General features: G+C 41.1%; 1 protein-coding gene across 1 annotated transcript in view; it reads right to left on the minus strand.

Moving 5' to 3' along the window:
• Window positions 1-266: 266 nt before the first annotated feature.
• The window catches only part of LOC115416213 (protein phosphatase 1 regulatory subunit 35-like), a 28471-nt gene continuing 11201 nt past the window's right edge, over window positions 267-17536 (minus strand). Inside the window, exons 3-6 of the mRNA XM_030129954.1 lie at window positions 9010-9121; window positions 2905-3026; window positions 1205-1295; window positions 267-641 (exon numbers count right to left, since the gene is read on the minus strand). Of these exons, the coding sequence (XP_029985814.1) occupies window positions 340-641; window positions 1205-1295; window positions 2905-3026; window positions 9010-9121 (627 nt within the window). The 3' untranslated portion in view covers window positions 267-339. The remainder of the gene's footprint in view (window positions 642-1204; window positions 1296-2904; window positions 3027-9009; window positions 9122-17536) is intronic.

Raw genomic sequence — 17536 nt, forward strand, 5'->3', positions numbered from 1 at the left:
GAAATAAAATTTTAATATAAAATTTCATTTTTTGGAGCACATACTATAGTATCATGTTTGACCACCGGGGGGGCGCTGATGACCCCCCTCAAAAGTGACCTAAAAAACACTTAAATACCTCACTAATGAAGTGTTGATGTCTCTGGGATGATTTAGAACTGTTTTTAAGTCAAACCTAAATTTAGACTCAGGGTCCAGGTTTAGTCTAGGACTAAGTGTCAGTACAGATTTGAAAGTGGGTGGAACTGAAGTGAATCCTTGCTCTGTGATTGGTGGAACTCAGGCTTTATTTCAAACTTTGTACAGAATTCAAATGTGACATCACATAGATTGGTCCAATCAGGGTGTGGCCTCCCAGCGTCTCTGTCTGCTGTAGAGGTCAAAGGTCGAACAGCTGGAGAAGGGCAGGGGGCGGAGCCTGGCGGGCCCCTGTTCCTCTGGTGGGAGGGGCTTCTGTCGTTGCAAGTCAGACACATTCGGGAAGAGGGCGGGGCTATCTGTGGGCTTTCTGATGGAGCGGCAGCGAGGGGGCGGGGCCAGCGGCAGCCTATCCTGTAGAGCCCGGTCAATCAGCTGATCTGCAGGAACGTCCACGCTGACCAATGAGGAGAAGAGGAGCTGAGAGCGGCCCACGTTCAGGCCTGAGGAGGGGGAGGGGTTAAGGTAAAGGTCAGGAACAGGGTTAGGGTTAGGAACAGGGTTAGGGTTAGGAACAGGGTTAGGGTTAGGAACAGGGTTAGGGTTAGGAACAGGGTTAGGGTTCTGAATGGAACATGTATGTGTTCTATAAACCTTTCAGAAGTTCCACTGGCAGATGCCTGAGCTGTGACCACACCCCTAGATGTTCATATAAGGCAGTTCCTGTTGTCTGTAATTCACCTTCAGTTACTCTGACCACACCCCTAAATGTCCATATAAGGCAGTTCCTGTTGTCTGTAATTCACCTTCAGTTACTCTGACCACACCCCTAAATGTCCATATAAGGCAGTTCCTGTTGTCTGTAATTCACCTTCAGTTACTCTGACCACACCCCTAAATGTCCATATAAGGCAGTTCCTGTTGTCTGTAATTCACCTTCAGTTACTCTGACCACACCCCTAAATGTCCATACAAGGCAGTTCCTGTTGTCTGTAATTCACCTTCAGTTACTCTGACCACACCCCTAAATGTCCATACAAGGCAGTTCCTGTTGTCTGTAATTCACCTTCAGTTACTCTGCTGTTTATCAGACTTCTGGTCCACGTTGACCTACACAGAGTTTCCTGAATGGCCTTCTGGGAGTTAAACTCCACCCCCTGCAGGATAGACATTCAGGTTACCATGACAACCAACTGGAATCAATCACTAGTATCAGTTATTGATAATGAACAGCCAAACGATCCATTCCATCTGTGTTACTGTGGAACCATGTGAGGTTAGGGCTAACCCTGAACCCATCCATGACTGGTCTGATCTGATCCGATCTGGTCTGGTATGATCTGATCTGGTCTGGTCTGATCTGATTTGATCTGATCTCGTATGATCTGATTGTATCTGATTTGGTCGGGTATAAACAGACCTGGGGCCTCATGTACAAAGACTTGCGTGGATTTCATACGTAAACCTGCCGTACGCCCAAATCCAGAAAAGTCCGAACGCACAAAAAAATCCAGATGTATGAAACTGTGCGTACGCCCGAATCCAAGTACACTTCCTTTATTCATCCCAATCAGCGTGGAATTGAGCGCATATGTTGGAGTACCTGACTCCTCCCTCTCCACGCCCACATTTAAATATGCAAATCAGTATAAACGGGGTCTGCAGGTGGGGTTCCCTCTGGGATTCCCCTGTCTGCAGGATCAGACGATGACGTCAAGGTGGACGCGAAGCGGAGGACGAAACAGGCGGAAGAAGAAAAGAGACGAACTGAGACGTTTGAGGAAAGAGTCGCCGATACTGTGACACTTTTCTTACAGGGCTGATGTGGATCACCCCCAAGATAAATATATATTTAGTATTAGTGTCAGTCACACATAAGTTCATTCTACAGGTCATACACAGTCTGATCACAGACAAACAGGATAAAGGTTCATGTGTGATCATGTCAGGAAATCAAAGAGGAAATCAAAGACTTTGACTCATGTTTAATCACTCAAATTATTATTTTCCACCAGTGCCACAGCAGACGCTCAGACCCAGGACCATCCTCCTGTCACACAGGCTTCTGTGGACTCCCCAGTGTTAGCTGGTCCTCTGGTCCACCACAGCCCACTGCTGGTGCCCGTCCGACCGGCATGGGTCTGTACTGACCCGAGTCACATTAGGACATCGTGAGGACAATGGGCGGAGTCAATGAGCGACTGGACCGACTAATAAATGTTCTCACAGACATGAGCACTATATTTATCAACCAATGAATTTTATGTCCTTGTCTCTTTGCTGTTGCTGAATGTCCTCCTGGGCAGGATTGGCATTGATGGATACAGGGTCTAATTGGTTCTGGTTCTGGTTCTGTTGGTGGATGTGCTGCTCTGACAGTAGGATCTCTTGCGCGGTGTGTTCATTGTTCTTCTGTGTATCTCTGTGCACATCAATCGAAGGAATGACCTTTGTCACATTATGAACAGTTTCCCAGTGTCACCTCTAAGTGTCTCCAAAGGTTCCAAACACTAGAAACGTGCGTACTCCAGCTGTGGACTTGGCATGAAGGAGTGCACATTTCCACGGTCACGTCACTCTTTATACATCTGAACGTGAGCGTGGAAAAGGGCGTACACCGGGTTTTTGTGCGTACGCACGCTTTATACATGAGGCCCCAGGTCTGGTATGATCTGATCTGATCTGGTCTGATCTGATCTGGTCTGATCTGATTTGGTCTGATGTGGGTTGGACTGAGAAAGAACCAATCAGCAGATGGGGACAAACCTGCAGAGACTGAAGCTCCACCTTCAGAGCCAGTGTGGTGTGTAACTCCGCCTCCGCCAAACCCACTGGACCGTCACTGGGCTGTGGAGCAGGAGGCTCCTCCCACCGAGTGGAGGCTCCACCTATCAGAGTACAGGAAGGGTTTCATTAATCCAATCTATTCAAATCAAACAGTTTTAATCTGATAAATGTGTTCAAATGGAACAGAAGCAGAGATTTATATAAGATATGTCTGACACCTGTATATGACCTGTATATGACCTGTATATGACCTGTATATATCCTCTATATGACCTGTATATAACCTGTATATGACCTGTATATGACCTGTATATATCCTCTATATGACCTGTATATATCCTCTATATGACCTGTATATGACCTGTATATGACCTGTATATAACCTGTATATAACCTGTATATGACCTGTATATATCCTCTATATGACCTGTATATGACCTGTATATATCCTCTATATGACCTGTATATATCCTCTATATGACCTGTATATATCCTCTATATGACCTGTATATGACCTGTATATAACCTGTATATAACCTGTATATGACCTGTATATAACCTGTATATGACCTGTATATGACCTGTATATAACCTGTATATGACCTGTATATGACCTGTATATAACCTGTATATGACCTGTATATAACCTGTATATGACCTGTATATAACCTGTATATAACCTGTATATGACCTGTATATAACCTGTATATGACCTGTATATGACCTGTATATAACCTGTATATAACCTGTACATGACCTGTATATAACCTGTATATGACCTGTATATAACCTGTATATGACCTGTATATAACCTGTATATGACCTGTATATGACATGTATATAACCTGTATATGACCTGTATATGACCTGTATATAACCTGTATATGACCTGTATATAACCTGTATATGACCTGTATATAACCTGTATATGACCTGTATATGACCTGTATATAACCTGTATATGACCAGTACATAACTTGTATATTACATGTATATAGCCTGTATATGACCTGTATATAACCTGTGTATAACTTGTATATGACCTGTATATGACCTGCATATAACCTATATATGACCGGTATCTGACCTATATATGACCTGAATATAACCTGTATATGACCTGTATATAACCTACATATGACCTGTATATAACCTGTATATGACCTGAATATAACCTGTGTATGACCTGTATATAACCTGTGTATGACCTGCATATAACCTATATATGACCGGTATATGACCTGTATATGACCTATATATGACCTGTATATAACCTGTATATGACCTGTATATAACCTATATATGACCTGTAAATAACCTGTATATGACCTGTATATAACGTTTATATGACCTATAAATAACCTGTATATGACCTGTATATAACTTGGATATGACCTGTACATAACCTGTATATGACCTGTATATGACCTGAATATAACCTGTATATGACCTGTATATAACCTATATATGACTTGTATATAACCTGTATATGACCTGAATATAACCTGTGTATGACCTGTATATAACCTGTGTATGACCTGCATATAACCTATATATGACCGGTATATGACCTGTATATGATCTGTATATAACCTATATATGACCTGTATATAACCTGTATATGACCTGTATATAACCTGTATATGACCTGTATATAACGTTTATATGACCTATAAATAACCTGTATATGACCTGTATATAACTTGTATATAACCTGTATATGACCTGTATATAACTTGGATATGACCTGTACATAACCTGTATATGACCTGTATATGACCTGCATATAACCTGTATATGACCTGCATATAACCTGTATATGACCTGAATAACTTGTATATTACTTGTATATAAGCTGTATATGATCTGTATATAACCTGTACATAACTTGTATATTACCTGTATATAACCTGTGCATGACCTGCATATAACTTGTACATTACTTGTATATAACTTGTATATGACCTGTAAATAACTTGTATATTACTTGAATATAACCTGTATATAACCTGTATATAACTTGTATATGACATGTATATAACATGTATATAGCTTGTATGACCTGTATAGAACCTGTATATGACCTGTATGTGACTTGTATATAACCTGTATATAACCTGTACATGACCTGTATATAACCTGTATATGATCTGTATATAACTTGTATATAACCTGTATATAACTTGAATATGACCTGTATATCACCTGCATATAACGTGTATATAACTTGTATATGACCTATAAATAACCTTTATATGACCTGTATAGAACCTGTATATAACTTGTATATGACCTGTATATAACCTGTATATGACCAGTATATAACCTGTATATGACCTGTATATAACCTGTATATGACCGTTATATAACTTGTATATGACCTGTATATAACCTGTATATGACCTGTATATAACTTGTATATGACCTGTATATAACCTGTATATGACCTGTATATAACCTGTATATGACCTGTATATAACCTATATATAACTTGGATATGACCTGTATATAACCTGTATATGACCTGTATATGACCTGTATATAACTTGTATATAACCTGTATATAACTTGTATATAACCTGTACATACCTTGTATATAATGTGTATATAACCTGTAGATAACTTGTATATAACCTGTATATAACTTGTATATGACCTGTATATACTTTGTATATAGCCTGTAGATAACTTGTATATAATCTGTATATAACTTGTATATAACCTGTATACGTATAACTTGTGCATCTTCGGTGGACCCACCACCTGCCGAGGGAACCATAGGGGCGGGTGCATTGTTGATTGGGTGGCAGTCGACGGCAGGGTGCTCGACGACCTGATCCCTGGATGCAGACTCTAGCTCTTGGGACATGGAATGTCACTTCGCTGGGGGGGAAGGAGCCGGAGCTTGTAAGGGAGGTTGAGAGATACCGTCTATTGGGCTCACCTCCACACACAGCTTGGGCTCTGGAACCCAACCCCTCGAGAGGGGCTGGCCTCTCCACTTCTCTGGCGTTGCCCACGGTGAGGGGTGGCGGGCTGGCGTGGGCTTGGTGATAGCCCCTCAGCTCAGCCGCCATGTGTTGGAGTTCACCCCGGTGAACAAGAGGGTCGCGTCCCTGCGCCTTCGGGTCGGGGACAGGTGCCTCACTGTTGTCTCGGCCTACGGGCCGAACAGGAGTGCGGAGTACCCGGCCTTCTTGGAGTCCTTGGGAGGGGTGCTGGATGGTGCTCAAACTGGGGACTCCATTGTTCTCCTGGGTGACTTCAACACTCACGTGGCCAATGACAGTGAGACCTGGAGGGGGGTGATGGGGAAGAATGGCCTCCCCGATCTGAACCCGAGTGGTGTTTTGTTATTGGACTTCTGTGCTAGTCACAGTTTGTCCATAACGAACACCATGTTCGAACACAAGGATGTCCATAAGTGCACTTGGCACCAGGACACCCTAGGTCGGAGGTCGATGATAGACTTTGTTGTGGTGTCATCAGACCTCCAACCATGTGTTTTGGACACCCGGGTGAAGAGAGGGGCAGAGCTGTCAACCGATCACCACCTGGTGGTGAGTTGGATCAACTGGCAAAGGAGGAAGCCGAACAGACTTGGCAGGCCCAAACGTGTTGTGAGGGTCTGTTGGGAACGTCTGGCAGAGCCTGATGTCAGTGCGGTCTTTAACTCTCACCTCCGGGAGAGCTTCTCCCAGATCCCAGGGGAGGTTGGGGACATTGAGTCCGAGTGGACCATGTTCTCCACCTCCATTGTCGAAGCGGCTGCTTGGAGCTGTGGCCGCAGGGTCTCCGGTGCCTGTCGTGGCAGCAATCCCCAAACCTGGTGGTGGACCCCGGAAGTAAGGGATGCCGTCAAGCTGAAGAAGGAGTCTTATCGAGCCTTGTTGGCTCGTGGGACTCCGGAGGCAGCTGATGGGAACCGGAAGGCCAAGCGTGCTGCAGCCCGAGCGGTTGTGGAGGAAAAAACTCAGGTCTGGGTGGAGTTTGGGGAGGCCATGGAGGAGGACTATCGGTCAGCCTCGAGGAAATTCTGGCAAACCATCTGGTGCCTCAGGAGGGGAAAGCAGTTCCCCACCAACACTGTTTACAGTGGAAGTGGGGAGCTGCTGACCTCCACTGGGGATGTTGTTGGACGGTGGAAGGAATACTTCGAGGACCTCCTCAATCCCACTGCCACGACTTCCACAGAGGAAGCAGAGGCTGAGGTCTCAGAGGTGGACTTGTCCATCACCCAAGCTGAAGTCACTGAGTTGGTTGGCAAGCTCCTTGGTGGCAGGGCACCGGGGGTGGATGAGATTTGCCCTGAGTACCTTAAGTCTCTGGATGTGCAGAGACTGTCTTGGCTGACACGTCTCTGTAACATTGCGTGGCAGTCGGGGACAGTACCTCTGGATTGGCAGACTGGGGTGGTGGTCCCCCTTTTTAAGAAGGGGGACCGGAGGATGTGCTCCAACTACAGGGGGATCACACTCCTCAGCCTCCCGGGGAAAGTCTATTCCAGGGTACTGGAGAGGAGGATCCAACCGATAGTAGAACCTCGGATCCAGGAGGAACAATGTGGTTTTCGTCCTGGTCGCGAAACACTGGACCAGCTCTATACTCTCCATTGGGTGCTCGAGGGTTCATGGGAGTTCGCCCAACCAGTCCACATGTGTTTTGTGGATCTGGAGAAGGTGTTCGACCGTGTCCCTCGTGATATCCAGTGGGGGGGTGCTTCGGGAGTATGGGGTCCGGGGCCCTCTGTTAAGGGCAGTCTGGTCCTTGTATGACCGAAGCAGGAGCCTGGTTCGCATTGCCGGCAGTAAGTCAGACCTGTTCCAGGTGCATGTGGGACTCCAGCAGGGCTGCCCTTTGTCACCGGTTCTGTTCATAATTTTTATGGACAGAATTTCTAGGTGCAGCCAGGGGCCGGAGGGGGTCCGGTTTAGGGACCACAGGATTTCATCTCTGCTTTTTGCGGATGATGTTGTCCTGTTGGCCTCATCGAACCTGGACCTTCAGCGTGCCCTGGGGCGGTTTGCAGCCAAGTGTGAAGCGAGCGGGATGAGGATCAGCACCTCCAAATCAGAGGCCATGGTTCTCGACCGGAAAAAGGTGGTCTGCCCTCTCCGGGTAGGTGGGGAGCCCCTGCCCCAAGTGAAGGAGTTTAAGTATCTTGGGGTCTTGTTCACGAGTGAGGGAAGAATGGAGCGTGAGATTGACAGACGGATCGGTGCAGCGTCTGCAGTGATGCAGTAGCTGTACCGGTCTGTCGTGGTGAAGAAGGAGCTGAGCCGAGAGGAGAAGCTCTGGATTTACCGGTCAATCTACGTTCCTACCCTCACCTATGGTCATGAGCTTTGGGTCATGACCGAAAGGACAAGATCCCGGATACAAGCGGTCCAAATGAGCTTCCTCCGTAGGGTGGCTGGGTGCACCCTTAGGGATAGGGGGAGGAGCTCAGTCACCAGGGAGGAGCTCGGAGTAGAGACACTGCTCCTCCGCGTTGAGAGGGGCCAGCTGAGGTGGATCAGACATCTGTTTCGGATGCCTCCTGGACGCCTCCCTGAGGAGGTGTTCTGGGCATGTCCCACCGGGAGGAGACCTCGGGGAAGACCCAGGACACGCTGGAGAGACTATGTCTCTCGGCTGGCCTGGGAACGCCTCGGGGTCCCCCCGGAAGAGCTGGAGGAGGAGTCTGGGGAGAGGGAAGTCTGGGCATCCCTGATTAGACTGTTACCCCTGTGGCCTGGCCCCGGATAAGCGGTGGATAATGAATGAAAAATGAATAACTTGTACATAATCTGTATATAACTTGTAAATACTCTGTATACTACCTGTACATAACGTGTATATAATCTGTATATAACTTGTATATAAACCGTATAAAACTTGTATATAACCTGTAAATAACTTGAATATGACCTGTATATAACCTGTATATTTTTTTTTTATTTAACCTTTATTTAACCAGGAAGAAAATCCCATTGAGATTAAGAACCTCTTTTCCAAGGGAGTCCTGGCCAAGAGGCAGCACAACACATAGTTACAACAGACAGTCATATAATCTGTATATCACCTATATATGCATTCACTTACTGTGGTTACCATGGAGATGGACTATGCTGCTCCTCTGGCTCCTGATTGGCTGCTGAGGGTGTGTGAGGTGGGGCTGTGGTGTTACCGTGACGACCACTGGCTGAAAACACACCTAAAGAGAGAACAGAGTTTCCGGGGTAACAAACAACCAGTGAGCCTTGTGTTGTATGGTACTGTAGCAGACATATTCAGAAGTGGGTGTACACAGTGGATGGGCATATGTGGGGGCGGAGTCAGAGGAGGAGGAGCCTGTTCTATATAGAGCAGGTGTTCTATGTGAGACTGGAAACACTGTTTGTTCATAAACTATGACACAAGAACCACTGTTTGTTCCTAAACTATGACACTAGAACCACTGTTTGTTCCTAAACTATGACACTAGAACCACTGTTTGTTCCTAAACTGTGACACTAGAACCACTGCTTGTTCCAAAACTATGACACTAGAACCACTGTTTGTACATAAACTATGAAACGAGAACCGCTGTTGTTCCTAAACTATAACACTAGAACCGCTGTTGTTCCAAAACTATGACACTTGAACCACTGCTTGTTCCTGCACTATGACACTAGAACCACTGTTTGTTCCTAAACTATGAAACGAGAACCGCTGTTGTTCCTAAACTATAACACTAGAATCGCTGTTGTTCCAAAACTATGACACTTGAACCACTGTTTGTTCCTAAACTATGACACTAGAACCACTGCTTGTTCCTAAACTATGACACCAGAACCAGTTTGTTCCTAAACTATGACACCAGAACCACTGTTTGTTCCTAAACTATGACACTAGAACCACTCTTTGTTCCTAAACTATGACACTTGAACCACTGTTTGTTCCTAAACTATGACACCAGAACCAGTTTGTTCCTAAACTATGACACTAGAACCACTGTTTGTTCCTAAACTATGACACTAGAACCACTCTTTGTTCCTAAACTATGACACTAGAACCACTGTTTGTTCCTAAACTATGACACTAGAACCACTGTTTGTTCCTAAACTATGACACTAGAACCAATGTTTGTTCCTAAACTATGACACCAGTACCACTATTTGTTCTAAAACTATGACACTAGAACCACTGTTTGTTCATAAACTGAAACTAGAACCACTGTTTGTACACAAACTATGACACTAGAACCACTGGTTGTACATAAACTATAACACTAGAACCGCTGTTTGTTCATAAACTATGACACTAGAACCACTGTTTGTACATAAACTATGACACTAGAACCACTGTTGTTCCTAAACTATGACACTAGAAACACTGTTTGTTCTTAAACTATGACACTAGAACGATTGTTTGTTCCTAAACTATGACACTAGAACCACTGTTGTTCCTAAACTATGACACTAGAACCACTGTTGGAGCCTCAACTATGACACTAGAACCACACTTTGTTCGTAAACTATGACACTAGAACCACTGTTTGTTCCTAAACTATGACACTAGAACCACTGTTATTTCATAAACTATGACACTAGAACCACTGTTTGTTCCTAAACTATGACACTAGAACCACTGTTATTTCATAAACTATGACACTAGAACCACTGTTTGTACATAAACTATGACACTAGAACCACTGTTTGTTCCTAAACTATGACACTAGAACCACTGTTTGTACATAAACTATGACACTAGAACCACTGTTTGTTCATAAACTGACTCTAGAACTACTTTTTGTACATAAACTATGACACTAGAACCACTGTTTATACGGAAACTATGACACTAGAACCACTGCTTGTTCATAAACTATGACACTAGAACCACTATTTGTACATAAATAATGACAGTAGAACCACTGTTTATACGGAAACTATGACACAAGAGCCACTATTTACACAAGAACCACTGTTTGTTCCTAAACTATGACACTAGAGCCACTGTTTGTTCCTAAAGTATGACACTAAAACCACTGTTTGTTCCTTAAGTATGACACTAGAACCACTGTTTGTTCCTAAACTATGACACTAGAACCACTGTAGTTCCTAAACTATGATACTAGAACCACTTTTGTTCCTATACTGTGACACTAGAACCACTGTTTGTTCCTAAATTATGACACTAGAACCACTGTTTGTTCAAAAACTGTAAAATCAGATCCGCTGTTTGTTCCTAAACTATGAATCTAGAATCACTATTTGTTCTTAAACTATGACACTAGAACCACTGTTGTTCCTAAACTATGACACTAAAACCACTGTTTGTTCCTAAACTATGACACTAGAACCATTGTTTTTTCATAAACTATGACATTAGAACCACTGTTTTTTCATAAACTATGACACTAGAACCACTGTTTGTTCATAAACTATGACATTAGAACCACTGTTTTTTCATAAACTATGACACTAGAACCACTGTTTTTTCATAAACTATGACACTAGAACCACTGTTTGTTCATAAACTATGACACTAGAACCACTATTTGTTCCAAAACTATGACACTAGAACCACTGTTTGTTCATAAACTGAAACTAGAACCACTGTTTGTACATAAACTATGACACTAGAACCACTGGTTGTACATAAACTATTACACTAGAACCGCTGTTTGTTCATAAACTATGACACTAGAACCACTGTTTGTACATAAACTATGACACTAGAACCACTGTTGTTCCTAAACTATGACACTAGAAACACTGTTTGTTCTTAAACTATGACAATAGAACCATTGTTTGTTCCTAAACTATGACACTAGAGCCACTGTTTGTTCCTAAAGTATGACACTAGAACCACTGTTTGTTCCTAAAGTATGACACTAGAACCACTGTTTGTTCCTAAACTATGACACTAGAACCACTGTTTGTTCTTAAACTATGACACTAGAACCATTGTAGTTCCTAAACTATGACACTAGAACCACTTTTGTTCCTATACTGTGACACTAGAACCACTGTTTGTTCCTAAATTATGACACTAGAACCACTGTTTGTTCAAAAACTGTAAAATCAGATCCACTGTTTGTTCCTAAACTATGAATCTAGAATCACTATTTGTTCTTAAACTATGACACTAGAACCACTGTTGTTCCGAAACTATGACACTAAAACCACTGTTTGTTCCTAAACTATGACACTAGAACCATTGTTTTTTCATAAACTATGACATTAGAACCACTGTTTTTTCATAAACTATGACATTAGAACCACTGTTTTTTCATAAACTATGACACTAGAACCACTGTTTTTTCATAAACTATGACACTAGAACCACTGTTTGTTCCTAAACTATGACACTAGAACCACTGTTTTTTCATAAACTATGACACTAGAACCACTGTTTGTTCCTAAACTATGACACTAGAACCACTGTTTGTTCCTAAACTATGACACTAGAACCACTGTTTGTTCCTAAACTATGACACTAGAACCACTGTTTGTTCCTAAACTATGACACTAGAACCACTGTTTGTTCCTAAACTATGACACCAGTACCACTATTTGTTCCAAAACTATGACACTAGAACCACTGTTTGTTCATAAACTGAAACTAGAACCACTGTTTGTACATAAACTATGACACTAGAACCACTGGTTGTACATAAACTATAACACTAGAACCGCTGTTTGTTCATAAACTATGACACTAGAACCACTGTTTGTACATAAACTATGACACTAGAACCACTGTTGTTCCTAAACTGTTGTTGTGGTTTTCCCCTGTAAGTCGCTTTGGAAAAAAGCGTCTGCCAAATGCGTAAACATAAACATAAACATAAACATAAACTATGACACTAGAAACACTGTTTGTTCTTAAACTATGACACTAGAACGATTGTTTGTTCCTAAACTATGACACTAGAACCACTGTTGTTCCTAAACTATGACACTAGAACCACTGTTGGAGCCTCAACTATGACACTAGAACCACACTTTGTTCGTAAACTATGACACTAGAACCACTGTTTGTTCCTAAACTATGACACTAGAACCACTGTTATTTCATAAACTATGACACTAGAACCACTGTTTGTACATAAACTATGACACTAGAACCACTGTTTGTTCCTAAACTATGACACTAGAACCACTGTTTGTTCATAAACTGACTCTAGAACTACTTTTTGTACATAAACTATGACACTAGAACCACTGTTTATACGGAAACTATGACACTAGAACCACTGCTTGTTCATAAACTATGACACTAGAACCACTATTTGTACATAAATAATGACAGTAGAACCACTGTTTATACGGAAACTATGACACAAGAGCCACTATTTGTTCCTAAAGTATGACACTAGAACCACTGTTTGTTCATAAACTATGACATTAGAACCACTGTTTTTTCATAAACTATGACACTAGAACCACTGCTTTTTCATAAACTATGACACTAGAACCACTGTTTGTTCATAAACTATGACACTAGAACAGCTATTTGTTCCAAAACTATGACACTAGAACCACTGTTTGTTCATAAACTGAAACTAGAACCACTGTTTGTACATAAACTATGACACTAGAACCACTGGTTGTACATAAACTATAACACTAGAACCGCTGTTTGTTCATAAACTATGACACTAGAACCACTGTTGGTACATAAACTATGACACTAGAACCACTGTTGTTCCTAAACTATGACACTAGAAACACTGTTTGTTCTTAAACTATGACACTAGAACCACTGTTTGTTCCAAAACTATGACACTAGAACCACTGTTGTTCCTAAACTATGACACTAGAACCACTGTTTGTTACTAAACTATGACACTAGAACCACTCTTTGTTCTTAAACTATGACACTAAAACCACTGTTTGTTCCTAAAGTATGACACTAGAACCACTGTTTGTTCCTAAACTATGACACTAGAACCACTGTTTGTTCTTAAACTATGACACTAAAACCACTGTTTGTACATAAACTATGACACTAGAACCACTGTTTGTTCCTAAACTATGACACTAGAGCAACTGTTTGTACATAAACTATGACACTAGAACCACTGTTTGTTCCTAAACTATGACACTAGAACCACTGTTTGTTCCTAAACTATGACACTAGAACCACTTTTTGTTCCTAAACTATGACACTAGAACCACTGTTGTTCCATAACTATGACACTAGAACCACTGTTTGTTCCTAAACTATGACACTAGAGCAACTGTTTGTACATAAACTATGACACTAGAACCACTGTTGTTCCTAAACTATGACACTAGAACCACTGTTGGAGCCTCAATTATGACACTAGAACCACTGTTTGTTCCTAAACTATGACACTAGAACCACTGTTTGTTCCTAAACTATGACACTAGAACCACTGTTTGTTCCTAAACTATGACACCAGTACCACTATTTGTTCCAAAACTATGACACTAGAACCACTGTTTGTTCATAAACTGAAACTAGAACCACTGTTTGTACATAAACTATGACACTAGAACCACTGGTTGTACATAAACTATAACACTAGAACCGCTGTTTGTTCATAAACTATGACACTAGAACCACTGTTTGTACATAAACTATGACACTAGAACCACTGTTGTTCCTAAACTGTTGTTGTGGTTTTCCCCTGTAAGTCGCTTTGGAAAAAAGCGTCTGCCAAATGCGTAAACATAAACATAAACATAAACATAAACTATGACACTAGAAACACTGTTTGTTCTTAAACTATGACACTAGAACGATTGTTTGTTCCTAAACTATGACACTAGAACCACTGTTGTTCCTAAACTATGACACTAGAACCACTGTTGGAGCCTCAACTATGACACTAGAACCACACTTTGTTCGTAAACTATGACACTAGAACCACTGTTTGTTCCTAAACTATGACACTAGAACCACTGTTATTTCATAAACTATGACACTAGAACCACTGTTTGTACATAAACTATGACACTAGAACCACTGTTTGTTCCTAAACTATGACACTAGAACCACTGTTTGTTCATAAACTGACTCTAGAACTACTTTTTGTACATAAACTATGACACTAGAACCACTGTTTATACGGAAACTATGACACTAGAACCACTGCTTGTTCATAAACTATGACACTAGAACCACTATTTGTACATAAATAATGACAGTAGAACCACTGTTTATACGGAAACTATGACAATAGAGCCACTATTTGTTCCTAAAGTATGACACTAGAACCACTGTTTGTTCATAAACTATGACATTAGAACCACTGTTTTTTCATAAACTATGACACTAGAACCACTGCTTTTTCATAAACTATGACACTAGAACCACTGTTTGTTCATAAACTATGACACTAGAACAGCTATTTGTTCCAAAACTATGACACTAGAACCACTGTTTGTTCATAAACTGAAACTAGAACCACTGTTTGTACATAAACTATGACACTAGAACCACTGGTTGTACATAAACTATAACACTAGAACCGCTGTTTGTTCATAAACTATGACACTAGAACCACTGTTGGTACATAAACTATGACACTAGAACCACTGTTGTTCCTAAACTATGACACTAGAAACACTGTTATTTCATAAACTATGACACTAGAACCACTGTTTGTACATAAACTATGACACTAGAACCACTGTTTGTTCCTAAACTATGACACTAGAACCACTGTTTGTTCATAAACTGACTCTAGAACTACTTTTTGTACATAAACTATGACACTAGAACCACTGTTTATACGGAAACTATGACACTAGAACCACTGCTTGTTCATAAACTATGACACTAGAACCACTATTTGTACATAAATAATGACAGTAGAACCACTGTTTATACGGAAACTATGACACAAGAGCCACTATTTGTTCCTAAAGTATGACACTAGAACCACTGTTTGTTCATAAACTATGACATTAGAACCACTGTTTTTTCATAAACTATGACACTAGAACCACTGCTTTTTCATAAACTATGACACTAGAACCACTGTTTGTTCATAAACTATGACACTAGAACAGCTATTTGTTCCAAAACTATGACACTAGAACCACTGTTTGTTCATAAACTGAAACTAGAACCACTGTTTGTACATAAACTATGACACTAGAACCACTGGTTGTACATAAACTATAACACTAGAACCGCTGTTTGTTCATAAACTATGACACTAGAACCACTGTTGGTACATAAACTATGACACTAGAACCACTGTTGTTCCTAAACTATGACACTAGAAACACTGTTTGTTCTTAAACTATGACACTAGAACCACTGTTTGTTCCAAAACTATGACACTAGAACCACTGTTGTTCCTAAACTATGACACTAGAACCACTGTTTGTTACTAAACTATGACACTAGAACCACTGTTTGTTCCTAAACTATGACACTAGAACCACTGTTTGTTCTTAAACTATGACACTAAAACCACTGTTTGTACATAAACTATGACACTAGAACCACTGTTTGTTCCTAAACTATGACACTAGAGCAACTGTTTGTACATAAACTATGACACTAGAACCACTGTTTGTTCCTAAACTATGACACTAGAACCACTGTTTGTTCCTAAACTATGACACTAGAACCACTTTTTGTTCCTAAACTATGACACTAGAACCACTGTTGTTCCATAACTATGACACTAGAACCACTGTTTGTTCCTAAACTATGACACTAGAGCAACTGTTTGTACATAAACTATGACACTAGAACCACTGTTGTTCCTAAACTATGACACTAGAACCACTGTTGGAGCCTCAATTATGACACTAGAACCACTGTTTGTTCCTAAACTATGACACTAGAACCACTGTTTGTTCCTAAACTATGACACCAGTACCACTATTTGTTCCAAAACTATGACACTAGAACCACTGTTTGTTCATAAACTGAAACTAGAACCACTGTTTGTACATAAACTATGACACTAGAACCACTGGTTGTACATAAACTATAACACTAGAACCGCTGTTTGTTCATAAACTATGACACTAGAACCACTGTTTGTACATAAACTATGACACTAGAACCACTGTTGTTCCTAAACTGTTGTTGTGGTTTTCCCCTGTAAGTCGCTTTGGAAAAAAGCGTCTGCCAAATGCGTAAACATAAACATAAACATAAACATAAACTATGACACTAGAAACACTGTTTGTTCTTAAACTATGACACTAGAACGATTGTTTGTTCCTAAACTATGACACTAGAACCACTGTTGTTCCTAAACTATGACACTAGAACCACTGTTGGAGCCTCAACTATGACACTAGAACCACACTTTGTTCGTAAACTATGACACTAGAACCACTGTTTGTTCCTAAACTATGACACTAGAACCACTGTTATTTCATAAACTATGACACTAGAACCACTGTTTGTACATAAACTATGACACTAGAACCACTGTTTGTTCCTAAACTATGACACTAGAACCACTGTTTGTTCATAAACTGACTCTAGAACTACTTTTTGTACATAAACTATGACACTAGAACCACTGTTTATACGGAAACTATGACACTAGAACCACTGCTTGTTCATAAACTATGACACTAGAACCACTATTTGTACATAAGTAATGACAGTAGAACCACTGTTTATACGGAAACTATGA

Source organism: Sphaeramia orbicularis, unplaced genomic scaffold, assembly GCF_902148855.1.
Source record: "Sphaeramia orbicularis unplaced genomic scaffold, fSphaOr1.1, whole genome shotgun sequence".
Taxonomy (NCBI): Eukaryota; Metazoa; Chordata; class Actinopteri; order Kurtiformes; family Apogonidae; genus Sphaeramia; species Sphaeramia orbicularis.